This window comes from Haliotis rubra, unplaced genomic scaffold (genome assembly GCF_003918875.1).
Source record: "Haliotis rubra isolate DU_JTF1 unplaced genomic scaffold, ASM391887v1 Scf45, whole genome shotgun sequence".
Classification (NCBI taxonomy): Eukaryota; Metazoa; Mollusca; class Gastropoda; order Lepetellida; family Haliotidae; genus Haliotis; species Haliotis rubra.
The window spans coordinates 429,871-456,772 of record NW_025767135.1 but is presented as its reverse complement, the minus strand read 5'-3'; the positions used below and the strand labels follow the sequence as shown (position 1 = coordinate 456,772).

The following is a 26,902-nucleotide window of genomic DNA, read 5'->3' as shown; positions in this document are numbered from 1 at the left end:
ATTTAAAGACCCAGTCGAAGTCATTTCGTGTACAAAAATGGGTGTTTGCTAGTTTTCGATTCGAGATTAAGACCACCATGCATTCCCCACGTGTCTTCCTTTTTGAGGTCCGCCATAGCCACACTCAGGTGCGCTGTCGAGATTTATAGAAAAATGCTAGCTGCTGGCTTGATATGATCAAATAACACAACATTTTAATATCCCTCTTTTACACATACCTATTGCGATTCATATTATTCGGATAATTGGAGAATTTAATGCGAAAATGTAGATTTATGAGTCAATCTTTGGGGAAATAAGCGCGACCATGTTGCACAACTTCTGAATTGGTAATGAATCTTTTCATAGATGTCCATGGTTGTTTGGACGATTTTCTGTCATAAAATACTGACACCTATCACAACACCTTTCACTAGGTTTTTGAGTGTTTTTATTTTTAGAAAATGCAACATTCCACGATACCCGCTCAAGAATGTTGCATTTGTTCCACTAGGTATGTTTATGTTTTAAAGTTTTTCTGTACTCATTCTATTCACAGGTGGCAAAATGCAGATATTTGTGAAGACCCTGACGGGCAAGACCATCACTCTTGAGGTGACTCAACATATGCTAAAGACAACTTGCTGTCATGTTCAGAGGACCTTCTTTCAATTGGCTTTGGAAGCTTAATTAGAAAAACATTTTTATGTGTAAACATTTTCAACCTTTTCGATTAAAAAAAAGCCTTTTAGCCTTCAAATGCTGCTAGTCAACATCATTTCGTTTGTTCTTGGCAGTTTATCGTCTGACCAAGAGATTAAGGTTTCATACTGTGTCGTATCCATTGTATCTCAATGCTTCCAGTTATATATCTTTGAGGTGCATGCAGGCAGAAGTATTTTCATATGACACAATAATGCAGTAATCTTGAACACAGTGTTAAACTGAAGTTCTCTTCATTAATGCAACTGAATACTACTGACAAATCTGTTTGACACAAACAGACATTCAGATTAAATGTTTGCCCATTCATTAAGTACTCCTTGTGAAAGATGTATCATGCCATACTATTTCACTTGTGATTGGTGGGCAGTGTGGTAGCCTAGTGGTTAGCGTTCGCTCGTCACACCTAAGACCCATGTTTCGATTCCCCACATGGGAACAATGCGTGAAGCCCATTTCTGGTGTCCCCTGCCGTGATATTGCTGGAATATTGCTAGAAGTGGCGTAAAACAAAACTCACTTGGGATTTGAATACTTGAGTATGATTGTGTATCTACAAAATTGGCCAGTTTGGTATCTTTTTCAATTACCTTTGTGGTAAATAATTTGCCCCATTTGTTCAATAGATGAATAAACTGTCCCCAGAGTTTGTACTTATTCTTAAAACGTACTTATGTTTCTGTGTCATCTGTTTAGAAATTAACATTCCATAATCTTTTCAGGTCGAACCCAGCGATACCATCGAAAATGTCAAAGCTAAGATTCAGGACAAAGAGGGTATGTATAGTTCAGAAGATCATCCCATTGTGCAGTTAGATGTTAGTGTTAAGGTTTCCGTAGGTGTTAACAATGTTCATGAATAGCGTCTGACCCTCTGACAAATCCGGCAGATTTGCCAATGGTCCGATAGAAGTCTACAACCCGCCGGCCCCAGTGTCTGACTGTATATTTCACAATGAATTTGACTGAAGTTGTGACATGTGACACTTATTTGCCATTTATAAATCGTGTTTGTTAATAATTTCAATGCCAATTATGAGAAATGTTAAATCTGAAATGTGTGTTTAATTTTATTCTATGGGTCCTGTGAATTTTGAATGGGTCAGACAGACATCTGAAACTTACAGGACCCAATGTCCTGTTACTTTAAAACACCATTCGTGAACACGGTGTTAATCAACAAGGTTTCTGTGTATCATGCATAAATTTCTCAACAAAAGTTTTGTATTTTTTTCTTGTATTATAGTTCAATCCAAACAGAACATCTCTATCTTGTGTGACAAAATTGAATTTTGATAAAGCTCTACACTGACTACAAAGTAAAAAAATAATTTGACTCCCAAGTCCAGATTTTAGTTGTCTCGTTAAAATATTTCATAAATTTCAGTGTTTGAGAAATAACATATTTCCAGATAAAGAATGCAAGATAATTTTTAAAAATGGAAATGAATATTTTCTTTCTGCCCCTTACAGTAATAACACTGTTATGCTTGTGGGCATGAGCTCACAAATCTTTTAAACCGCCTTCGTTGTGTAGTGGTTAGAGCATCCACCGGAGAGCAGAAGGTCAGGGTTTCGATCCCCAGCTGCGTCATACCAAAAGACATTAAAATGTGGTACTTGTTGGTCCCTGCCTGATGCACTCAGCATTAATGGGTAGTAGGACTGGTTGGCTTGGAATAAGTATACTGTGTCTGAGTAGGGTATTCATGCTTATCTGCGGTATGTTATCAGAGTGAACTAGCACTATAAAACCAGCTTAAGTCTGAGCTTGTACAAGCAGCCACACATACACAAGTATGCACGTCGTCATGTGAGCGACATATTCTTAAGTATGACGTTAAATCCCATTTCACCTCTCCTCAATTCTTTTAAGACCAGAAATAGCTAGTAGACTTTAGATCTTTCTGGCACTTTGACTGTAACATTCCTGCATATGTTTCAGGTTAAATTAGTAAATGAGTACCTAAAGGGACTAGACTGATTATGTCTTTGTCTGCGGAAAAGGTGTTGAAGTATTGATTGTGTATCTACAGTTACACGTTTCTGTTGGTTGGTACTAATAGAGATTTAGAAGTTATTGGACATAGAAGACATACAATTTTAGTTTTCATATTCTTTATACTACTGCTTCATGCCGGTGTAGATGTCGATCAGGTCTTCAGTAGAATTGAAGTATCTTGTTTCTTTATGAATATACAACTGTTTATTGCCTATTAATAGACCTGTCTGTAATGTAAGAAGGATGACCTACTGAAAAGGAAAAGAACTGCTTGTATGTTGACAGCATTGGAAAGTTTGCCATGATGAGAGACACTTAGGACACCGCTGATATCATCGTGACTGATACTCCAAGTTGCCCTATCTCTGAGCTGCTTTCTGTAATTGTTTATTCAATCTAAGGAATTCCTAAACTATAACAATTGGGACTTTTCCCTGTCGTTCCCATGCAGCATAAACAGGTGAATGTTGTCAAAATCCAAAATTTCTCGTTTGAAAAAAAATTGTTTCTCAATGTTCTGACAAGAAATAGGACAAGTGGGGATAGATAGCTCCTCCGGGAGACATGGGATCATTTTCAAGATTAGTGGGGCCACTCTCCTGATGATCATATAAAAAATATAACGGGATGTGCAGTATTTCAATTCAAATTCACCCTCCACCTCGGTTTGAAAGCTGCGATGTTACCATCTTATGTCACTGGGTGTGAAGTGTCTCCAATAATCTTGTGTGAACAATATTGAGTATTTTTGGTGAAACTTCAAAAACAAGATCTCATTGGAATGCATCACTGAGAGGGTCAAGCTTATTAAACCAGGAGTGCATGTGAGCAGCAGCTAGATTCATGGGACTGTTTCACAAGAGGTGTACTACATTTAGCATGTGAGGCCAACTGTCGCCTGACGTAAAAACTACATGGTTGATGATATGTTCCTGGTGGACAAATCTAGGGAATTCAGGAATTTGACTGCTTTTTGCATGTAATAAAAACCTTTTTGGTTTATGTTGGACTGAAAAACTTTGTTTCATAAACCTGGTAGTCCTCCATTTGTAAATGTCCTTGAATAAGTGTCCACTAGTTAATGTCCATCATTAGTTACTTGATGGTTACAATCTATGTCCTCTCTGACTTGATATTGTGAGAGGGTGGTTGATCTTTCTGTCAGCCATAGGTATGAACTACAGGAAACACTTGCCTTGAATATGTTGAGTTGCTATGATGAGAAAACTTAGGACACCGCTGAAATCATCGTGAATGATAATCAAAGTTGCCCTATCTCTGAGCTGCCTTATTAATGTTTTAGTTTCATGTGGAAATATAAGCTGGACGATCAGTGGTTACAATGTGTAAGTTTGGTAATCTGACTCATTTTCTACACAGTTGATATTGTTTTTGGTCATGTTTTTCAAAAGTAAACCACTGGTGTAACATGTTACAGTTGGGATTACACTTTCTCGGATTCTAGTTATTTTAACAATCCATCCAGGATTTGAAGCCACACTCACTAGTGGTTAGGTTCAGATTTAGGTAAAGCTGGCAAAGTGATACTTCTGATGATCACAAAACGATTCACATACACATTTAACACCATCAGTGATTGTCTAGTATATCACACCTGTATATAATTTTTTTATCTGTAATCTAGTATTTATTGTGAGATTGGTTATTAAAGTGGACAATTGAGGATATACTGTCACTGGCCTTCCTGTCTTCAATATGTTGAGTTGCTGTGATGAGAGAAACTTAGGACACCGCTGAAATCATTGTGAATGATAATCTAAGTTGCCCTATCTCTGAGCTGCTTTGTTTCATTCCCAATAACTAATAAATCAATGGTCTTTTACGATTGGGCTTTTTAACAATATTTCCAATAATGCAATACCAGTTTGTTATATATGGTCAAAATCCTGACATTTAAATGGTTTGAAAACTCTGAGCTGTTTTCTGTCAGTTTATTCCATAGAAGGAATTCCTAGAACAACTATAACAATTATGATAAATTTGTTCTCAATGTTGTGACAAGAAATAGGACAGGTGGGGATAGGGAGCTCTTCCAGGAGACATGGGGTCTTTTTCAAGTTTAGTGGGGCCACTCTCCAAGTGATCATATAATAAATGTAACAAGATGTGCAGTTTTTCGATTCAGAATGACTGTCCACATGGAGTTAGTGCACAGATTAGGATGTGGGTTTTTCTTTTATGGATTTTGCTGATACCTGAATACTTGATCACTAAGCCTTGGTTTCAATGGTAGTAGTGTTTTTGCAACTTCATATGTGTTAAACCGCCTAGGTTTAAAAGCAGCAGTGTTCTCCTGTGATGGTCTGTCACTGGATGTGAAGTGTCCCTGAAAAGCTTGTGTGAACAATATTGAGTATTTTTACTTGCAATTTGGTGAAACTTCAAAAACAAGATCTCATTCAGGGGTGGAAATAACTTTATAATTGCTAGTGTACTCCGGTACAGTGGCACATGTAAAATCACTGGCCCTGATGATTGTTCAACTATACCGGTCGTTTTCTTGTTGATTTTTTAAATAAACAACATTATTAACATTGGAAAGTCAACTGGACACGGGTACAGCGTGATATACAAATTTGCTTGCCAGACAAAAAAACACTGGACTCGGCCGTCGGGCAATGGGTTATTTCCACCCCTGTCATTGGAGTGCATTGGAGATTGAAGGTCAAGCTTATTAAACCAGGAGTGCATGTGAGCAGCAGCTAGATTTATGGGACTTTGTTTCAGAGGTGTACTACATGTAGCATGACAGCCTGACATAAAAACTACATGGTTCATGATATGTGTTTCTGGTGGACAAATCTAGGGAATTCAGGAATTAGACTGCTTTTTGCATGTAATAAAAACCTTTTTGGGTTATGTTGGACAGAAAAACTTTGTTTCATAAACCTGGTAGTCCTCCATTTGTAAATGTCCTTGAATAAGTGTCCACTAGTTTATGTCCGTCATTAGTTACTTGATGGTTACAATGTCCTCTCTGACTTGATATTGTGAGAGGGTGGTTGCCCTCTCGTTCAGCCGTAGGTATGAAAACAGAAAACACTTGCCTTGTTGAGTTGCTATGATAAACTTAGGACACCGCTGAAATCATCGTGAATGATAATCAAAGTTGCCCAATCTCTGAGCTGCTTTGTTATTGTTTCGTTTCATGTGGAAATATAAGCTGAACTTGTAAGCTGGATAGATCAGTGGTTACAATGTGTAAGTTTGGTAATCTGACTCATGTCCTACACAGTTGATATTGTTTTTGGTCATGTTTTTTAAAAGTAAACCGCTGGTGTAACATGTGATATTCCGGATTACACTTTTTCGGATTCTGTTATTTTAACATTCAAGTCACATCCAGGATTCGAAGTCACTCCCACTAGTCAGGTTCAGTTTTAGGTAATTAAAGCTGGCAAAGCGATACTTCTGATGATCACAAAACGATTCACATACACCTTTAACACCATCAGTGATTGTCTAGTATATCACACCTGTATATAAAAATCTTTATATGTAACTGAGGATGTGATGTCACTGGCCTTCCTGTCTCCAATTTGTTGAGTTGCTGTGATGAGAAAACTTAGGACACCGCTGAAATCATTGTGAATGATAATCTTAAGATGCCCTATCTCTGAGCTGCTTTGTTTCATTGTTTATTCCCAAGAACTAATAAATCAATAGTCTTTCAAGATTGGGATTTTTCACAATATTTCCAATGATGCAATACCAGTTTATTTTATATGGTCAAAATCCTGACATTTAAGTGACACTTGAGTGTCTTAACAATGTAATAATTGTAAATAAGAAAGTGAGTGTATGTATTACCATTTGACAACACATCAGCGAATGTTTTGTAGCCAGATAGAAACAAAACATGAATATAGGTGAAGCAGGATGTTAAAGCTGACATGTATTACAGGTCATGTTCTCCACATTAATGTGGAAACAAAACACCAACAGTGACACATTTTCTTACAAATCAGTTTGTTATGCTTCCTCCGCAGTTGATGACCGTAAATATGAAGGTCACTCGGCATGAACTAGCCATCTCAGGAGCTTATGCACATGATAGCTTGTGTTCTTATAAACAATTTTTTACAAAATTTGTATGTAGTCACTTAGTCGAGTTTTCAATGGTAACTTTGTAGGTACTTGACACCACCTCAGTTTGCGTGAAGTCATGGCAAGGGTGAAGGTCACTCAGTGTGAAATGTTTCCAAAATCTTTTGTAAACAGTATTGAGCATTTATTATGGAAATTTGGTGAAACTTTCCAAACAGAATCTCCGGGTAGTGCATTGCATAGATTGAAGGTCATGGTCATTGATCTGGAAGTGCTTGGTTGAGGCAGCTAGATTCATGGGACTTTTGTGTTACAAGAGTTGTACTACATGCAGGAGTGGAAATAACTTTAAAATTGCTAGTGTACTCCGGTACAGTGGCACATGTAAAATCACTGGCCCTGATAAGTTTTCCACTATACTGGCTGGCTTCTGGTTGATTTTTTAAATAAACAACATAATTAACATTGGAAAGTCAAGTGGACACCGGTACAGTGTGATATACAAATTTGCTTGCCCGACAGGAAAAACACTGGACTCGGACGTCGGGTAATGGGTTATTTCCACCCCTGTACATGTCATGTGAGGTCAACTGTCGCCTGGTGTGTTGAAGTTTACATGGTTCATGGCAAGGTTTAGGGGCATTCAGGGAATGGACCGCTTCTGTATGAATATGTTGAGTTGCTATGATGAGAAACTTAGGACACCGCTGAAATCATCGTGAATGATAATCTTAAGATGCCCTATCTCTGAGCTGCTTTTGTTAAATGCAGTGATGAAAACTTTGCCAAAATACTGGTTCACAAGTAAACTTAAAGGGGAATGATTGGGAAGGTATTATTGTAAGTCTCCCTAAATTTGTCTTTATATTTATGACTTTCTAACTTGCCATGTGTGAAGCCCATTTCTGGTGTCCCTTGCCGTGATATTGCTGGAATATTGCTAAAAGCGGCGTAAAACCCAACTCATTCATTCATTCTAACTTGCCATTGTAACTAAAAAATGTTGTGTTTTGTGGCTAGTCAAGAGCTTGAATATTGGCACAGTCTTGTTCTGGTAGGAACTGAAACAATCCATGGTACGGTCAATCTTGTCCTTAAAACTTGGCACAGATTGTAAACTTTACATCTGAAGATTTTGGAGGAAGTGGTTTGTGATGAAATGCAGTTGGGAAATGTTGATGCTTGAAGTGGCTATGATGAGAAACACTTAGGACACCGCTGACTTCAGCTGAGTGAGAAAACATGTTGCCCTTAACTCTGAGCTACTTCTAGATCTTGATGTCTAATGCACAGTAACATTACTGATGAAATATATCCCGTATTCAAGGAGAGAAACCTTTCAAACTTTCCCACTAGACCACAGGACCAGTGAGTGGACAATAATCAGTGGTCCTGTCTGTAATTCACTGGTCCAAAATAACATTCGTAGATTTACTTAACTATCAATACAAAATTCACTGGCCACCAGGACCACTGCAAACTTATCATTTAGTGGTCCTGATGAATTTCTACTAGCCAGTACCGCAGGACCAGTGTAAATTTTGCACACTGCATATTTCCATTCTCTAGTCCAGTAGATGCTTGTTAGCATGAATTGTATTTCATCAGCAATTAAATTGTGTTTCAGGTATCCCTCCAGACCAGCAGAGACTGATCTTTGCCGGCAAGCAGCTGGAAGATGGTCGTACTCTCTCGGACTACAACATCCAGAAGGAGTCCACCCTTCATCTTGTGCTCCGCCTGAGAGGAGGAGCCAAAAAGAGGAAGAAGAAGAATTACACCACCCCAAAGAAGAACAAGCACAAGAAGAAGAAGGTCAAGCTTGCAGTGCTCAAGTACTACAAGGTAACACTTGGCAGATGAGAAAACTATGAAAGGTCTTTTACAGAATTTACAGTGTCTGTTTACAAACTAATCACATAAAATTTGAGAAATTTTTAAAAAGCATTGAGTGTACATCCTGTGTTTTGGGCCTTGTGGAACTTATTCCTGTTGATATATCTGGAATAATCCTAAAACTAGTAGGAAACCATGTTGGGTGTAATTGTCTGTTGCTTTCACATGGTTGATTTCCTGATTTGTCAGTTTAACCGTTTGTCACCAGTCTCGACTCCTGGACAATGCTTGCCTTGAATAAGTTTTTGACATTGCTATTCCAAATTGTCTTAAGATGAAACTCAGTGAAACATCTGTTTTCCAGGTTGATGAAAACGGCAAAATCACACGTCTGCGAAGAGAATGTCCCAATGAGGAGTGTGGAGCTGGAGTATTCATGGCCTCCCACTTCGATAGACAATACTGCGGGAAGTGTTGCCTCACATATGTATTTAATAAGCCAGAAGAGAAGGCATAAAGAGTGAATAAACATCTTTGGGGAAGCTTGTGTTTGTTGCTATCATTGATCATATTTTACTCCAGGAGCGACTGTCAATGTATTCTAGTCATGCTTGAAATATAACAAATCACTTCAAGCTTTGCAGTGGGCCAAATGAAGATTTTAGATTCTCATTGTCATGTTTGGTTTTGTCCACTACACTTATATAGCGTTGGGTGGCACACTGCAGCTGTGCAACGAGCTATCATCAGCAAGTACACATCATTTTCAGACTGCAATATGGAAGCACAAGTCTAGTGTATTTGTGATGTATGATCAGAATGGTTGTGACCTGGAAACTGGTCTTGCGCGTTTTGTCAACATGGGAGATATAGACTCAACTTTGAATGTCAAAATTTTTAATTTTGTACATCTATCAATCAGCATTCAACCTAACATGGGGTATACCATGTATAACAGTTTGGAAATGTGACTGCTTAGTAACTAGGGGGCCCATTTCTGGTGTCCCCCGCTGTGATATTGCAGGAATATTGCTAAAAGCGGCGTAAAACTAAACTCAGTCGTAACTATGGGGTAGCCTGGTAGTAAGTGTCCGCTCGTCACGCCAAAGACTGGGGTTCAAATCCCCACATAGGCACAATGTATGTGAAGACCATTTCTGGTGTCCCCAGCCGTGATATGGCTGTAATATTTCTAAAAGCGGGGTAAAACCACACTCACTTAGTAGCTATGAATGTTAACAAATTTAACTTGTGTATGGACTGAAAAATTGACACCACCACCAACCCCCTTTACCAGTTTGAGGCACTGGTCACACATCTGTACTCTGCTACATCCTGTTTTGCAAACTAGGGAGGATTCTAAGTATCACCATATCTGTTTTCTGTTTACTGAGCAGAACTCTAAACCTTTGGATATGAGTTTATGAAAGATGCTATATAGGTAAGACGTCTGGTGATCTGGTGCCTTTTCATTTTAGATATTGAAAAGTACTGAAAATCTCCATTTTCCCCTCATTGAATGAAAGACATCAATGGCAATAAACCAACAGTTGGGTGTCCAATGCCAGAGACCATTTCCAAGTCACCTGTAGACTGGGCATATCCACGTAATATATAATAATCTCCTTACGACACATGTTCCAATATGTCCTTACTGACAGCACCACATACAGCTGCCTGGAATATCATACTCGCACATCTGTGAAAAATATAGCCCATGAAATCAGGCCTGAAGTTCAAATGAGCTGATCCAACCTCAGGTGTTGGGACAGACGAACCAAGGACAGGTTTCACTAAAATAGGAATCTCTCTGATGAGTGAAAATTGAGATGCCATGTATCGACCATTCACACTGGTGACAAGCACCCCAATATTTTTTGTACCTTGCTTTGAATTAAGCTGACATGCCAAGAAAAAAAATGTTCACCTAAGTTGGGACGTGAGGCAGTGTGAAAGATGACAAATTAACTTTCAAACACTTCCAATTTATTCATCAATATGGAAAACTTCACAAATCATAAAGAATAATGAATGTCATTCCTCTGTTTCGTTACTGTAAAGTGTAACGATGGGAAGACCTCGGGAATTTAAAGCATGAAAACTCTCAAACAAAAACATCTTGAAATCATGGTGCAGCCAACCATGTTCACGTAAGCTTCTCATGTCAGCAAGCAACTTCACAAAAGATGTCTCGTCATACATTCAACAGTAATGCCACAGTTCATTTGGCACCTAATACAGTTTGTACGAGATAACTCAGCCGCAAAACTCTCCACACTATGCCACATTGTCAAGTTAGTTGCCTTTAACATACCGGTATATTTCTTCGTTCCATCCACAGGGGTTCAAATCACTGTTTGGACAATAATGTTTAAAAATAAAATATCTAGACTTTTGCAATCGTATATTGTTTTTATGTGTTATGTTTAACGTATATTTCAAATTTGAACAAAATCATTGAAAAAATGAATATTTTAGAAAATTCTACCACTGCACTCATTACATAAAAATTGTTGTCCAAACAGTGATTCGAAACCCTGTGGTTCCATCATGCAGGATCATTGACAATACACAAGAGAATCTGGCCATTGAGCAGTCCCAGAAAATCATATTCACAACCCTCAAATAGCCTTTGTGTTGTGTGCTAATACAAATGATAATTAAAATTAAGTTAGCAATTACTGATGGTGATAATTCGTATTGACTAAATCATGATAGAAAATACCCACACCAGACCATGGAGAAGTATCTCCTACATTAAAGGTTGAAGAAACACATTCACCTCACTAACCTTTTTAGATTTTAATCCTGGCAAACATGGAGGGTTAACATCTTGGATATCATATCAAATGGACACATTATATTTGCAATCAAAATAGCCATTGCACTGTCCAAAAAGCAAAACAAAACCCTTTTCAGTGAGTAGAACGTAACTTTATGAGTAAACTAACAATGCTGAAATAGGGTCTGCACAAGGTTACAACTGAGTTGAGTATCCAATAACAGAAAAGTTGGATGTATACAGTTTTATCTAATTGTAAATTTTTTGAAGGACACATCCTCAATTGCCCTTTCATTTGAGAAGTCGCATCGTGTTATAGTTGACATGGGACTCCCAACACTGCTTAGCCAATGTTTCCTGTGAAAAGAAGAAAGTTTTTAATGTGATAGATTTTCATAAAAAGATAATACTGGATCAGAATACTTTGAGTCAATTAAACTGATACATGCCAAACGTTTCTGGCTGTGCAGTGATCACAACAGTCTTGACAGAGATAAACAGTGATTATAACAATTCTTACATGAAGTCAATATTTTTCTTAGGCCCTTGAATCTGCCCCGTGACTGTGTCTTGATAAGTATTCTTCACCCAGCCAACACAACCGTTCTCTGTTGATGTTCTTCGAGTGTACTGTTTGAAAAATATAAAAACTATTATTAATGAGAGTATATTTTGTCATGTTCAGATATTAAAACTTGTAAATGAGCAAGAGCTTGGCAATTTCTGGTTATTACTTGATTCATTGTTTTCTTCCATTTTTTCATAAAATTCAAGGAAAAGTCTGTTGAGCCAATGTTGTGACTCTACTTGCTGATTTGGTTGATGTTGGTCATCATATCCCAAATAAATCAATGCTCATAATATCAATCCCTTAACTGTCTGGTCCTGATTTAATTTTTTTAGCCCACCTTTATATAGCCGTGAAATTGCTAAATGTGGGGAGGGGGTTGAAGCGTTCACTCGTCACGCCTAAGACCCGGGTTCGATTCCCCACATGGGTAAAATGTGTGAAGCCCATTTCTGGTGACTCCCGCAGTAATATTGCTGAAATATTGCTAAAAGTGGCGTAAAACCATACTCACTCACTCATGCTGAGTAGGGCATGAAACAACAAACAAAAAACATTTATATCTGCTCATAAGTGAAGCACTGCATGGTGCCCAGTCGTTCATAACTCCGTCTTAATCCAGATTTTGAAAAACATGACAAACCCAGCAAGTCATACCAAATATTTTCTTCATAAGTCATGTCTGACACAGAAAAGCCCTTTCACCAACATGCTTGATGCTACTTACATCACGGAAAAATACATCTGAAATTAGAAGAAAATATTCTTTTGAGCAATAATGTAATATCAATAGATATTCATCACTATATGACTTCTGTTTGTTCTTTACATGATGAATTACACATATATGCAGTCAACTACCCATTCATGTTTTATGTCATCACTTCAGTTCTTGCACATACACGACTTAAGTAGTTTGTTTTAAACAAAATAACTTGCATTTAAAAATGCATCACTCCAATAACTGAATGAAATCTAGCATTTAGATATTATGGTCTTTTGCAAAATATATGCAAGCTTCTATGTTTTCTCCTGACCAACGAAAGTATCTACATGGAAAACAGAAATATCTGAGAGAGCAAAGTAATTGGGGTTGGTTTATAGAGAGAGAGTGTTAGGTACTTATTCAACATTACTTTATGTGGGCGGAAATTCTTAGTCTGTATATAGGCTACCTTCTTGTCACCTGTTGTCGAAGTGTACATTCTCTATATCAAAGTCTGAACAAATTAACTAAGAATTGAATAAATCTGCTACAAATGTAATCCTAACAGCACTGCAAATAACAAATCATGCCCCGCATAACAAATAACGACATGTATGTACATTTAGTATGACAGACGCACAAGGAGATTTCATTATTACATCTTTATATTCCTCTCAAACTTTTACTGAAGGTATTATTTAATCTGAATGGATGTCCTGTGGCAATACATCATGAGGGTTCAGAGAGATATATGATTGTATGTAGTTTTCTTGCAGTTTCCTGAAAATATATTTCAAATACAGAGAACAGAAGCTTCCACTGGGTGAGACTTAACCACTTATGAGGTTTAAATACCTATTGGGGGATGACAAGGAGATAAATTCCTCATTACTTGAAACTCATTACTTGCTTATTGTTACAAACCTAACTGGTATCAAACAACTACAGAAAATATCAAAGTATTTGCAGATGGGGTTGATATGTACATGGTCAGAAGAGGTTTTATTCAAATGGACACATCCTATTTTGAAATTCAGAATAAAGATATTTCATGAAAAATCCTTGACCTTGCACTTTGCCATGGACCTCAAAATCAACTGATATCTTCCTTGCATCAGACATTTGGGTTCTGAGGCCTAGAAAGATCGCTACAAATAACTCCTATGACAGTGCAAATGAAAACATAGGACATTAGTTGAGTCCCTTTATAACATTAGAGTGGCTTCCCCCTAGTGAAATCTTACGTCCGCTTTGGTTGGATAAAACTTTAGGCATTGCTCATATTTCGTCCAATCAAAGTAGGTTTAACATGATAAAGTTGACATAGCAAAATGGCCGCTTTCCAGATTTGCTGGTCATGTTGGTGACTTTGCGAAGTAACATCAATCGATTACCAAAATGTCGACACGGAAGGACGTGCTGGGGTTTGAGCCCCAGAAGGAATCGATCTACAACCAACTTCTACCATATAGCGAGAAAATTGATGCAGAAACGACAGATTTTCTTGCACAGATCAAAGGAAATTTAGGAAGAGCTGTTCAACTCAGAGACGTGAAATATGGAGCCAGCCACTGGATTGGTCAACTTTCCAGGTATTTTATGATGAAAATTTTATGGAATGCTATCTGATTAGTTTTACATTAAAAAATACCAACTTGATGAATTTTCTTTGAATGATTGTTCCGTTATTAATGATAACCACTGTAATGTTACGCAGTGACAATTTAACGTCAATTATCTCATCTCAGCAGCACTGTAACACGATTCTTCACATATGTGACAGTTCACGTATGGTTCCAAAGTATATCTGATTGAAGCAATTATTGACAGGCAGACTGTTACAACAGGATTGCCTTGAATCAGATGCCACGCCCAAATTTGTTAGGACTAGGAGCGCATGAAATTTTGAGATGGCCACAGAAGACAGTCATCATGATCATTGTAATGTATGAAAAGTTACAAAAAGATGAGGATGTAATAAAGGAATTAAATGAGTTTGGGGAATTCAAGGACTGAGCATTAGGACTGTCTCCTTGTTCACAACTATACAAATGAAAACCCATTCATTTTATGATTTTGCGCACAATATGTGTATGATCTCATTTGCCGGACATTTTGCTGCAATATCCCAACACAAGCTGAATTCGACGTTCTGGTGATTTCGGCGATTGCATTGCATGCGCTATATCGGGGGAGTACGTGTGCGATCGGAGTGCACAAACGGTTTCACTGGTAGGGCGGGTGCCAAGTCGCTGTCGTGAGAAGTTTTATTGACAATGGAAATCGGGAAGTAAAGTTGTATAAAAAGCAAACAAACATCAATATGATTTACACGAGATCGTTAATACCACTTACGATGCAAAATCAGTTCCCTTTATAACAAAAAATAGCAAGTGAAAATTCAGTTAGATCAGTCGTCTGCTGGTGACAGGCAATATATAAATAAGTACCCACGTGATCACAACAAACCCTCGCAGTGCGGTGCAAAAAGTATTGCTCATCGTCGAAAACCCATACAAAATATCGGATGTTACGAGCGGCAACAGTTTCGCCGATACGATTTCATCAATGCTATTTTTGTAGGGAACACTTGATATTTTTGTGTGAAATAGATGAATATATCCTTTATCACTCAAGGTTAGTAAAATACAAACTTTAAATGATATTACAGATAAAAAATACGTTTTTGTCTTACATCGTCGAAAACCCCTGACACCAGGATACCTTATGGCTTAGCGTAGATTTACAGCAGTCATACCTACAAGGTCTGTTTGAAACACTGTCTAACTAGATATGCTCAGAGGCCGTTACTCAGATACAATTACAAATTTATGAGTTTGTGTCATGTAGTAGTTGCTTTGTGTTTTGGCTTTGTAGTAGACTAGAATTTGTAATCCAGAAAATCCGAACACTCTATATCATGCTGGGTTAGAGAATATGTAAAACTAGTGAATATCTTGAAGGACAAGTGCATTTTCTCCTTAAAGGATTGTAATGTTGTGTTTACACCCATACATATATGCCCGTGAATGAAGTAGATCTAATCCAAATTAGTTCTTTTCAAACATTCACAAATATTTCCATCATGTTAAAGAGGATAAACTTTTTTACTCCCAAGACTCAATTTTAGTTTCAGAGAGTGATCCAATATATACCTATATGACTGCAGTGATGGATCTTGGCATTGGCGCACAGAAACATCTCAAATATCTGCTGAATTTCATTGTACTGATTGTTCATACCTTTTAGAGGGGCGGTGGGGTAGCCTAGTGGTTAAAGCGTTTGGCTCATCACGCCGAAGACCCGGGTTCGAATCCCCACATGAAGCCCATTTCTGGTGTCCCCCGCCGTGATGTTGCTGGAATAATGCTAAAAGCGGCGTAAAAGCAAACTCAGTCAGTCATACCTTTTAGCGAAAAAACAGTTTCTATGAAACTTCTCACTGACAAAATCCTTCACAATGTAATTTATTGATCACTTCTAGCTGATGCATTGTGTGACTTGTTTGTGTTGAAAAACCTGCCATTTATTAAAGAATTGATGTGTTCTTGCTTATTCTTCTTGACCTTGTTAGAAAGAATGATTCCAGAAAGAAAACATACTCGGTCCTATTGGCACTTGTTGCTATATGTTCATGTTGGACACCTGACAGCTAGGCAACCATTCTGTAAGGAAACTTTGTGTATTTTTCAACAGGTCTCTTTTTCATGTCGAATATAGTAACTGTTATTAAATTTCGAACTGGAAACCTTTCAGACTATGTTTGGCAAATTTACAGTATGGAGATAAAGAAACAAATTAAATGTTCAAGTTTATTATTTCTATTGAAGCAAACACTTTATCTGTTTTAACCCTGACAATAACAGTGATTACTCATGTATCTGTACATATCATTGTGAAAATGAATTTATTATAAGAGTAATATTGCATTGTTTACATCTCTGCCAGTGAAGCTTAACTGTTTTATGTCAGGTCCTTGAATGGCAAGCATCCATGTTAAAGTGTAATGGTGTCCCACAAATAGTACCCGTAATAGACTGAAACTTATTGATCTTCGTGAATGTGGAAACATTTCTATTAAAGCTTTGTCATTGATTTTCCATATTTGCATCACCTTTAGACATGTTATGTTATAGTACCTTTTTATTTTATCACAATGATGATGATGGTGTAACTACTCTACATCACAAATTCATGACAGATTAATTAAAAAACACAGAGAAATTATATATTTTGTACTTCAACTAGAAGGCAAGTTGCTTATGGTGCTGTTAACTGCATACCTTCCACTGGAGGTTTTTCTTCTTTATCCTATTAAAATAACTGGAAATTTGACACGGTACCATAAACAATTTGATAATATTTGCCAATGATGAATTCTGAGTTTTAGCTCACCCTAATACTGTTCAAGTCTGAATTTAAATCAGTATGTATAAATATTTAAAAAAAGCCACAATTATTTTGTTATATTCAGTTTTTCGCTAAATTTGTTGAGTTAAGAGTAATTAATACCCTATTCAGCAGATCTATTCATCAGTTTCCCATGTGGGAAATATGATCGCTTGGTATTGCAATATATTGTAGCACTTTTATTGGGAGCAATATTCAACGAAATAGTGAGCATGACCAGGATGGCAGTATTACTTGTGAGGCTGTAGATGCATACCTGATGAGTTTCTTGTCACCTGTCATGACAGCAGGTGAATCAGGCATTGGTCAGTGATCATATGATAGTGCAAACATGGCTGAACAGCTGGTGTTGACAAGTTTGGATGGGGAGCATCTCAACGAATAAGTTTACATTAAGTATATATTACCAGAAGTCTCAATAACAGCAGTTATATGTACTCTGTCCTTTATGTGTATGTTGGTAATTACTGTTTGCACTAATATGTGTTTGTTTGGAAGTTTTTGTTGACTGGTGATACCAAATGAAAAACAAGATTATGAAACCACTGTAATATGTTGATGTTGCTGTAGTTGTAACAGTGAAGTCAGCTGCATTGGAAGGTGTGAAGTTATTGATTAATACATGAATAATGGAAGTTGTGGATGCTGAAGTGTCCACTTAAATGAAATATCACATGATAAGTCAGTAAGGGTGTTGTGTCTTTTTTGCATACCCCCGACCTTAAAAGTTCCAGTTTATATAGTTATACCAAGGAATTCTGTCCGTCCGTCCACAGGGCCATTGACTCACAAACCACAGGGCCATTGACTCTCAAACCATAAGGCCATTGATTCTTAAACCACAAGGCCCATTGACTCACAAACCACAGGGCAATTGACTTTCAAACCACCAGGCCTAATGACTCACAAACCACAGGGCCATTGACTCACAAACCACAGGGCCATTGACTCACAAACCACAGGGCCATTGACTCACAAACCACAGGGCCATTGACTCACAAACCACAGGGCCATTGACTCACAAACCACAGGGCCATTGACTCACACACCACAAAGCCTAATGATTCTAAAACCACCAGGCCCAATGACTTTGCCCATCAAGTGCAGATTTGCAGGCATGATGTCAGCAGTAGTTTCACTAAATGTTTCTGAATTCTGATCTGAGTTCAACATGTCCACTGGCAGCCATTTTCCCCATTGCTCAGTATCACTGTATAGTTTATATCCAGTAAAATTAACATGATCTGTCAAATATGGATTAACATTCAATAAAATATATTAAATCAATTTTCTTTTAACCTTGTACACCATGACTGACCCTTCTATACGACCCAGTATGGCCTTTGTTGATGCATTTTGAGTGAGTGAGTATGCTGTTACGCCTCTTTTAGCAATATTCCAGCAATATCACGACAGGGGACACCAGAAATGGGCCCATGTGGGGAATCTAACCCAGGTCTTTGCGTGACAATCGAAAGCTATAACAACTAGGCTACCCAACCGCCCCAATGCATTTTGAACCATGTCAACATATATGAGGCCTCTTGGTTTGCTCAGATGAATCATTCTGTAGGTTATCCCAGCAGGTGTTGCTCAAAGAAAATTTATCACATTCAAAAAAATGGAAAAATTGTGAAAAAGAATGATTGATGAAACAGATTTAGATGAATGTGACTACACTATGGCCGTGTTTTTGACAAGTGACTGAATATCCTTGTTGCAGATATATCCGACTGTTCGGCTACAACTTCACCAAGTCGGACCACATCTGTCTGGTTCATCTGGTGTTCGACCTGATGACCATCCCAAACCTTGAACTGTCCCTGGTACAGAAGTACGCAGCACTGCTTACAACTCTCCTTAAGTAAGTTTTGTCACATTTCATATTCGTGGATGTGTTTACATGTAGTAATCTTTACTCTCTTAGAAGACTTGCTTGCTTGTTGTTAAACGCCGCACTGAGCATTATTCCAGCTAGATGGCGGCCATCTGTAAATAATCAAATCTGGGCCAGACAGTCCAGAGATCAACAGCATGAGCGTCTGTCTACACAATTAGGAGATAAACAGCATGTGTTGGCCAATTTCCGGGTGTTATTGAGTATTTGAAGCACGCGAATTCATTTGGAACACCCGGAAATTGGCCAACACATGATGTTTATCGACATTGTAAACACAAAAGTAAACCAAAAGGTCCACACACGTTTTTGTGTCTGCACTCATTGACATCGAATACGGGTACAGCAGTGAAATGTCATCAGCCGGCCGTTTCGGCTGTTTCCCATGGTAGCATCTGGAGCTGCTCATTTGTGACGTCATTCCGACTCTACGTCACAATATGATTTTAATGACGTCATCACAGCTGACGACGTAACAATACAATGGTGTGAGCGATGTTTGCATGTATTAATATGCAGCGAATTTCCGGGAATCGAATACCATTTGATCACGTTTTTCAACCAATCAGATTAAAGAACACAGTGACTTTTGGTTTACAATTGGGATTTGATGATAAGTGTTGCCTGTTACGACAAGCATGGGTTGCTGAAGACAACCTGAAGTGGATGATATTTTAATAATATTATAATGTAAACTTTCTTGCAAGTGTATGATACATCTTTAAAGTAAGTAGTCAATGTTTTTTCTTTTCTGAAATGATTTGTCATATTGATAAATACATGAAAATGGCAGTCCTCAGAAAATTTGGACCTCTAACTTGCTTAAACAAATGTGACTTGAATCTTTACTGATTATCTTAACTGATAATATTTAAGATCCATTATTTTTCATTTATTTTCCATATAGGTTACAGAAATACAACATACGAAATTGAATTATGTTTAGGAATTTTAAGCCTCAGTGTTTGGAAAGATTGTTCATAATGATATATCTTGAAGCTTTGAATCTGATGCTTGAGTTAAGAAATAAGCAAATAAATGGTGATTCTTGTCTTTTAGGAAGAAGGAGCTGTTAACTCGTGAAGACCTAGTGTTGCCATGGAGACCACTCTATGACCTAGTTGAGTCTGTGATGTATTCCCAGTACGAACACCATGGGCTGCAGCTGTTTCCATCGTGAGTCTACTGTCACTTCTAGTAATGACTATTTCTGTAACTGACCTGTACCAGAATCATTCCTTGGAAGAGAAAGTCATGCTTAGCTACACTTTATGTGTCTACCTGTTGTTGAAAGATCAGCGATTTACATACTTAGGTATGTAGTTTATTTCTATTGACTAGTGTTGGGAATTGGTTGAAATCTCATAATTGATGATTGCTTCCTTACCAACGAACAAATCATCAATAAAAATTGGTTAGCGTCAATTTTCAGATTTTCCTATCCAAGTTGTTATTGCAGATATGTATAACATGATGCACCTTGCTACTTTAAAGTGATGTTGATATATCATGAACATAAACCTGGGGTCTTCAAGAAATATTCAGTCATGACTTTTCAGTTAGTGAAGTGAGTTTTCTAAGAATTAAACAAGTTTTCAGGCCCTGACAACTTCGAAGATATGTTCCATTGTCAAGTGTTTCAAAGACCAAAACAGCAGTTCCAAAATCATTTGTGTTCAATTATGAGAAAATGTGATCGATTGCTTGGTCGTTTGGTCACTTCGACCAATCTTCGATTATTTCAATTAATCGGAACCCCACTACTATTGACCCACTGACCTTGTTGAGTAGGGTATGTCACTTCTGCTTATTTCATGTTTTGGCTTGCATTATTGTAAATAATGATGTTCTAAATGTTATTGTTTTTGGTTTCATATTTCAGCAACATAGAAAATGTACTGAAGAGTGTTGTCCGCTACTGCCGTGTGTAAGTACTATGAGTCTATCATAATTTGACCTCCTTGTGGCATCAACTAAAGAAACAATGTTATACCCTATCAACAAGAATTCATATTTTATTCTGAATGGGATTCCATAGCTGAATAGGTCCCTAGGACCCCTAATTAAAGTTCACATCCGTGAAGATCGGGTTAGAATATTGGCCTTCAGTAACCCATGCTTGTCGTAAGAGGCGACTAACGGGATCGGGTGGTCAGGCTCGCTGACTTGGTTGACACATGTCATCGGTTCCCAATTGCACAGATCGATGCTCATGCTGTTGATCACTGGATTGTCTGGGCCAGACTCGATTATTTACAGACCACTGCCATATAGCTGGTAATATTGTTGAGTGCGGCATATAACTAAACTCGCTCACTTATAACAGTTTACCAGTGATGCTCAGATTGTTACAGTATTTGCCTGGCTAATTGTTTGTCATGCTCTTGCCAAGTGGTTTGTTGCTCATGCTTTCAACCATCTGTTTGTCTTGTCAAACTAAGTGAATGTATATTTCACAGTGATGCAGCTTAATTGTTGCTGAATACAAAGTATCACAGCGATTACTCATCATACATAGCATGTAGACGCCACAGTATTTGTCAGCTACATACATGTGATGGTGGTGTGCACCGAAGGGGTAAACATCTGACACCTGTATCACTTTTGGCTTTCTCCCCACATGAATATAGGGGGCTGTTATGATTGTTATGGGCTCTCTCTCTCTCTCTCTCTCTCTCTCTCTCTCTCTCTCTCTCTCTCTCTCCAGTTTAGGCTCTACATGTACAAAATTGCTTTCTCTCTCTCTCTCCCCACACCAGTACATGAGTACAATATTTATTAAACAACCCCCACTCTATAAACAACCCCACCCCACCACCCCACCACCACCCCACCCCCAGGACAAAAAGTGAAGCCCCCTTAAATTCAGCACCATCCCCTAGCCATAAAGCACTTTTTTAAATATATATTTTTGCATTTTTCTGTGTAGGTATTTCTCACTGGAATCTACATCTGAGATGCTGGAGGAATGGCGTCCACTTATCTGCCCATTTGATGTCACAGTCATCAAGGCTCTCAATTACCTGGAGTTGTTCCTACCCACGTCTCTACCACCGGAACACTACGACAAGGGCTACAAGCTGTGGTTTGATGAACTGGTTCAACTGTGGCTGTCATTTCACAATGGCCCTTCCTGGGAGTATGTAAGTATTTTACTACTTTCTTTACTAGTGACAGCAAGTTTTATTGAATTGATTTCATTTGAGGACTGATGGAATAAAAACAGCTGGTCATAAGATATGGCTTTTGAAACTTAAAACCAAGAATACACCCGTCCTGTTCAGTAACAATATTACACATTTTCCTCTGTAGTCATACAACTTGCCAGACACTGGCTGCACTCTTCAGCACTAATATTTTCTATCACTGTTGTTTATCACTGTTGTATTTAGAGGCCCAGATAAGCTGCGTATCCAGGTAAAATACGCATTAAATTACGCATTGAAAAATAATTGTTGCGTACCAATTACGCATTTAAAATGTTAGTTACGCAAAAAGTTTAAAACAAATGCGTACGGAATATATTTATAAAAATCGCTTGCGTAATGAAAAAGACATCGATTGCTATCAAGTTGTACTGTAAGTATAGGACAAGTGTTGTAATGTCAGTATTGGATGAGTGAGCTTTTATGAAATATTTTCCATTATATTTAAGTTGGTTTTGATTAGGTATGACATAAGGCAGAACATACCTGCTTAGTAAACTTACTCAATGACGTAATACTTAGGTGAGTAAAGTGACTGAAATACGCACATATTTGAAAACAGTGGGTAACGGAAAATGACATACCCACTCAACATTCATAATACCCACTCCAAAAAAATACAGTGGGTACAGTACCCACATGAGCTAAATCTTATCTGGAGCTCTGGTATTGATACAGCTATATACTTCCAATAAGCAGTAATACAAACATCAACTCTCCTCATAACTATATCAGTATGTTGAGTTTCTTTAACCATTTATCTAAAGGTGATGTAATCAGCTAGAAGAAGAAATGATATTATTTTGCTTAATGGGATCAAAGGACTGAATAGTTTTGGTATGCCTGTTTTAGAAGTTTATAGTTCTTAGTTTTCTGTAACTTGATTGTTCCCACTATTGCAGAGCCTTGTGTCACTGTTCTCCAGACTCACACAAGACAACATCGGCTATATAGACTGGAGTCCCAACATAGATCAGGTAAACAGCACTAACATATCTCTAGCTGTGACATGCTCTGATGATACAGTTAAATAGTAGCTTGTACATGTGGGATAGACCTGTGAAGATCCAGGTTAGAATTGGCCTTCAGTAACCCATGCTTGTTGTAAGAGGCGACTAACGGGATTGAGTGGCCAGACTCGCTGACTTGGTTGACACATGTCGTCGTATCCCAATTGCGTAGATCGATGTTCATGATGTTGATCACTGGATTGTCTGATGCAGACTCAATTATTTACAGACTGCCTCCATATAGCTGGAATATTGCTGAGTGTGACGTAAAACAAACCAACCAACATGTGGGATTCTATCTTTATATTGGTGTGTCATACCCAGGTTAATTCCTAGTTAGAATTTGTCCCCAAGCCAGTACATGGTGTTGTAAGAGGTGACAAATACATTTAAGGCCCAGTGATGTGATTGATTGCATGTCGTTGTAGCCCTACAGCAGGGAACATTGCTGCTAATATTTATCACTGAAGTGTCTGGTCCGAGCTCAGTTATTTACTGAATGCCTTCATATGGCTGGAATATGGGTGATTGTGGCATTAAACATAAATATGTGAATGAAATAAGATATGTAATGGTCTAGTCGCTGTAGTTTGCACTGCTTGTGCTGTTTCTGATAACGTCTGTATTCCACTTCAGATCTTCACTCGATTCTTGCGTAGCTTCAACCTGCCAGTTGGATCCCAGCAAGTACCAAACAAGGCCAACAACTGCTATGACATCAACCAGACAGTCCAATGGATTGTATCTTTGCTGGTGAGTAGTAAGAATCATCAGTTTCTGGGCCTTTCTAACGAAGCATGAATGATATCAGATATTCTTGCATTTGTATATTGTATCATGAAAGTATATGTATGGATGGTAAATATTTGAAACTTCATGCTCACATGTGGATTCAAATAAAATGGAGGGTTAACAAATCTACAGGTGTCATAGTTTCAACTGAGCCAAGTGAGACAAATGTTTTACTCCAATACTGCCTTTGTCCAGATCTGAGAACATCTTCATAGAAGGTCACATGAGGAGAACTCAGTCAAAACGATAAATGATGCACACACAAGATCTTGAGGCAATCACGTGTCATCTCTCTAAAACCATTCTTTAACAGGGGGCGGTGGGATGGCCATGTGATTAAAGTGTTCACTTATCATGTCGAAGGCCTGGGGTCAAGTCACCACATGGGTACAATGTATGAAGCATATTTCAGGTGTCCCCCTTTGCGATATTGCTGGAATATTGCTAAGCGGCTTAAAACCCTGATCACTATTTCTTAAGCACATTCATTTGGTACTTTCTGTATGGCCAAAACAAAATACGGCCACAGAACAACAGCAAATCGGCTACGGTAATCTTTTTTATGCAGAATCCATGATGATAACAAATGAGAAGGTTTATGAAACAATGTCACAAAGAATCTAACTATGTGGTAGTATGTTTTCATATTTGGGTTTCAATTATATTTATTTTGAAGATGCAGAAATCAGATATTCTGAATGCATCACTGGCTCATACCAAGAACTTAGAAGCCTTGGTGCCGATAGGCTGGTTAGAAAGTTCACTTAACATGAGCACCTCAGGTGTCCTCAGATCTCCATGCATAGATTTGTCACATGCGATTAAGCAACATGTTTGCTACTTCCAGGGAGGAAACAACTCTGTCCAGCAACGTGTGACGAAACTCTTCAAGGCCCTGCAGTCCTTCTACTACCCCTCTAATGTTGGCAGATGGAATGTGAGTACTTACATGGAAATACTGGAACATTTTCCCAAACATAGCTATAGTCAACAAAATGTTGTTGTTAATGTTCTAATCACCTGAGTGAGTCTGTGGCTCTTACAGATGTCTATTTTATGTTTTTCAGGTGAAGCTGAGTGGTCTTCTTATGGCATTCCCTAAACACTTCATCAGGAGATTGCACAGGTAAGAAGAATAGATACCATAATAAATACACACTGTGACATGAACCAATTAATCCTTCACTTTGTTTGAAATGTTTGTTTATTAACCTGTAGCTGGCTGAATTACTTAGATAGACTTGATTTCAAAGCCGCAAAACACAACAATTTATCCTCTATTCCAAATTGAGCATCCTTGCCAGGCAGTTGTTACTTTCTCAGTGAAATAGACATGTTACCTGTCCAAGTCCTATGTTAAGTTGTTACTAAGTAACTTGAGTTGGGAAGTTTGTAAAAAAAACCCTTGGAAATGTTTTCTGACAGAGGTTGAATGCAAGGCTAGAAAAATCCTTGAAAACCTCTGCTGCTTGGTACTCAGTTATTCCAACAGTTACTTCCAAGTTAAGTTATGATTGGTGCAGATTACATTTTGTCGGGCAAATAGAAAGTGTTTACCCTAAACTGGCCTTGTAGTCAAATCCTATGTGTTCCCATCAGTGCGTAGTGCCTGAGATTTGTAAGTTGTGATTTAACAGAGAGAGATACCAGAAGCCCAGCTGGGAGACGCGCATCCCCGAGGCCATGCACCTGACGGAGGATGACATCACAGAGTTTGTCAGTTGCATGAAGAATGTTACCTTTGTGGCCATGTTCGGTAAACATGGCAGTCAGGATGCAGCTGTCGCTCTTCGCCATCTTGCCACCATGAGACCCGAGTTGACTGTTCCACCACTGCTAGAAACGTGAGTACATTGATAGTTGTAGTTCTAAGACTCTAAGACTGAATCATGTGAATGTAGGAAATTCATCTGGGTTATTTAGCAATATACTGTGAGGAAATCTTCTGTGTTCACTGTTGTACCTGCCCTTGATAACTGTTGTTTGTATTCAACATATCACAAATGGGGCAGACCCCCAAAGAAACTTCTCCTCGGATTATATACTGTAAACGTATTATATTTCGCGCAGGTTTTATTTTCGAGCTATTCACGCAAAATATTTTAAGCTTTAAAAAATTTATACACCGCTTGAATAAACCTGTCATTCATTCAGTCTAGCCCGCTTCGCCCTGAGTTGTTACCATAACACATCAAGTTTGAAGACAGAAATCACGGGGAATCTTGAAATGGCGACTGATAGTAGCATAAAGAATCATACTTAACTGTCGCTGTAATGGATTTCCCAAAACATAATTAAATAATGAGCCAAATCCCATCGCCAAATTAGCGAAAACAGCAATGTGTGTTGTGGCCGCCATGGAAATTGATCACATGACAGATGGTTTGATACAAAACAGATTACCATGAAACGACTCGGAAAGAAATAATACAGCAGTATTTTATTTATTCATTAAGATTTTATTTTCCAGTACATCATGAAGCGAATAGTCACTTAACACTCAATCATCTCATTCACAACAACCGGCTTGTTTGAAATCACAAAGAGCTTCATATACAGTAGAAGTTAATTAGATCAGATCGTCAGAATTGAACATAAGACTGATGTGTTTTCATCTCTTCTGTGAGTAGCGGATTACTGTGTACTAGTATATCGCACAGATAGGGATTTCCTGTGAGTAAGCAATAAACGCCGCCTGACAGGTTAAGCCACTCTGTTTGTTTTCACTGCTATTAGTGGCGGCCAAAGAGACAGCTGGCAGTTCCGGCAATTACTGATTGCACGAATAATTGACCGAGCGATGTAGTCTAAACTGTCAATTCCGCGAAAATTGCACCACGCGAAAATAAGTACGTTTACAGTATTCTTCCACTTTATTGTCCCCCGCTGCAACGCGGAACGGGGGACTATGTATTCAGCGGCG

At 38.2% G+C, this 26,902-nt stretch overlaps 3 protein-coding genes across 3 annotated transcripts in view; 2 read left to right on the top strand and 1 right to left on the bottom strand.

Moving 5' to 3' along the window:
- The first annotated feature begins 32 nt into the window (after positions 1-32).
- LOC124289862 (ubiquitin-40S ribosomal protein S27a) lies at positions 33-9,150 on the top strand. Its single transcript, XM_046726540.1, has 5 exons — positions 33-128; positions 539-594; positions 1,425-1,479; positions 8,400-8,617; positions 8,973-9,150. Exons 2-5 carry the CDS (start codon positions 547-549, stop codon positions 9,123-9,125), a joined length of 474 nt encoding a protein of 157 aa, XP_046582496.1. The 5' UTR covers positions 33-128; positions 539-546; the 3' UTR covers positions 9,126-9,150.
- Positions 9,151-10,577: 1,427 nt separating this feature from the next.
- LOC124289863 (acylphosphatase-2-like) lies at positions 10,578-13,882 on the bottom strand. The gene is made up of 4 exons (XM_046726541.1): positions 13,732-13,882; positions 12,686-12,702; positions 11,911-12,020; positions 10,578-11,747 (listed from the first exon to the last, which is right to left on the bottom strand). The coding sequence occupies exons 1-4, from the start codon at positions 13,784-13,786 to the stop codon at positions 11,636-11,638; spliced, it is 294 nt and encodes a 97-aa protein (XP_046582497.1). The 5' UTR covers positions 13,787-13,882; the 3' UTR covers positions 10,578-11,635.
- A 94-nt stretch (positions 13,883-13,976) lies between these two features.
- Positions 13,977-26,902, top strand: part of LOC124289790 (proteasome activator complex subunit 4-like) — a 63,292-nt gene continuing 50,366 nt past the window's right edge. The window contains 10 exon segments of the mRNA XM_046726456.1: positions 13,977-14,256; positions 18,798-18,938; positions 20,031-20,147; positions 20,854-20,898; positions 21,901-22,114; positions 23,080-23,154; positions 23,824-23,940; positions 24,827-24,916; positions 25,047-25,105; positions 25,617-25,823. Coding sequence (XP_046582412.1) covers positions 14,063-14,256; positions 18,798-18,938; positions 20,031-20,147; positions 20,854-20,898; positions 21,901-22,114; positions 23,080-23,154; positions 23,824-23,940; positions 24,827-24,916; positions 25,047-25,105; positions 25,617-25,823 — 1,259 coding nt within the window. The 5' untranslated portion in view covers positions 13,977-14,062.

Bases quoted from the DNA above. Each gene is read 5' to 3' on its own strand.
- LOC124289862 (XM_046726540.1), top strand. From the start codon at position 547: ATGCAGATATTTGTGAAGACCCTGACGGGCAAGACCATCACTCTTGAG. The intron at 595-1,424 runs GTGACTCAACAT...TAATCTTTTCAG, and splicing joins GCAAGACCATCACTCTTGAG to GTCGAACCCAGCGATACCAT. The intron at 8,618-8,972 runs GTAACACTTGGC...TCTGTTTTCCAG, and splicing joins CAGTGCTCAAGTACTACAAG to GTTGATGAAAACGGCAAAAT.
- LOC124289863 (XM_046726541.1), bottom strand. From the start codon at position 13,786: ATGTCTGATGCAAGGAAGATATCAGTTGATTTTGAGGTCCATGGCAAA. The intron at 11,748-11,910 runs GTAAGAATTGTT...TTCTTTTCACAG, and splicing joins AAGAAAAATATTGACTTCAT to GAAACATTGGCTAAGCAGTG.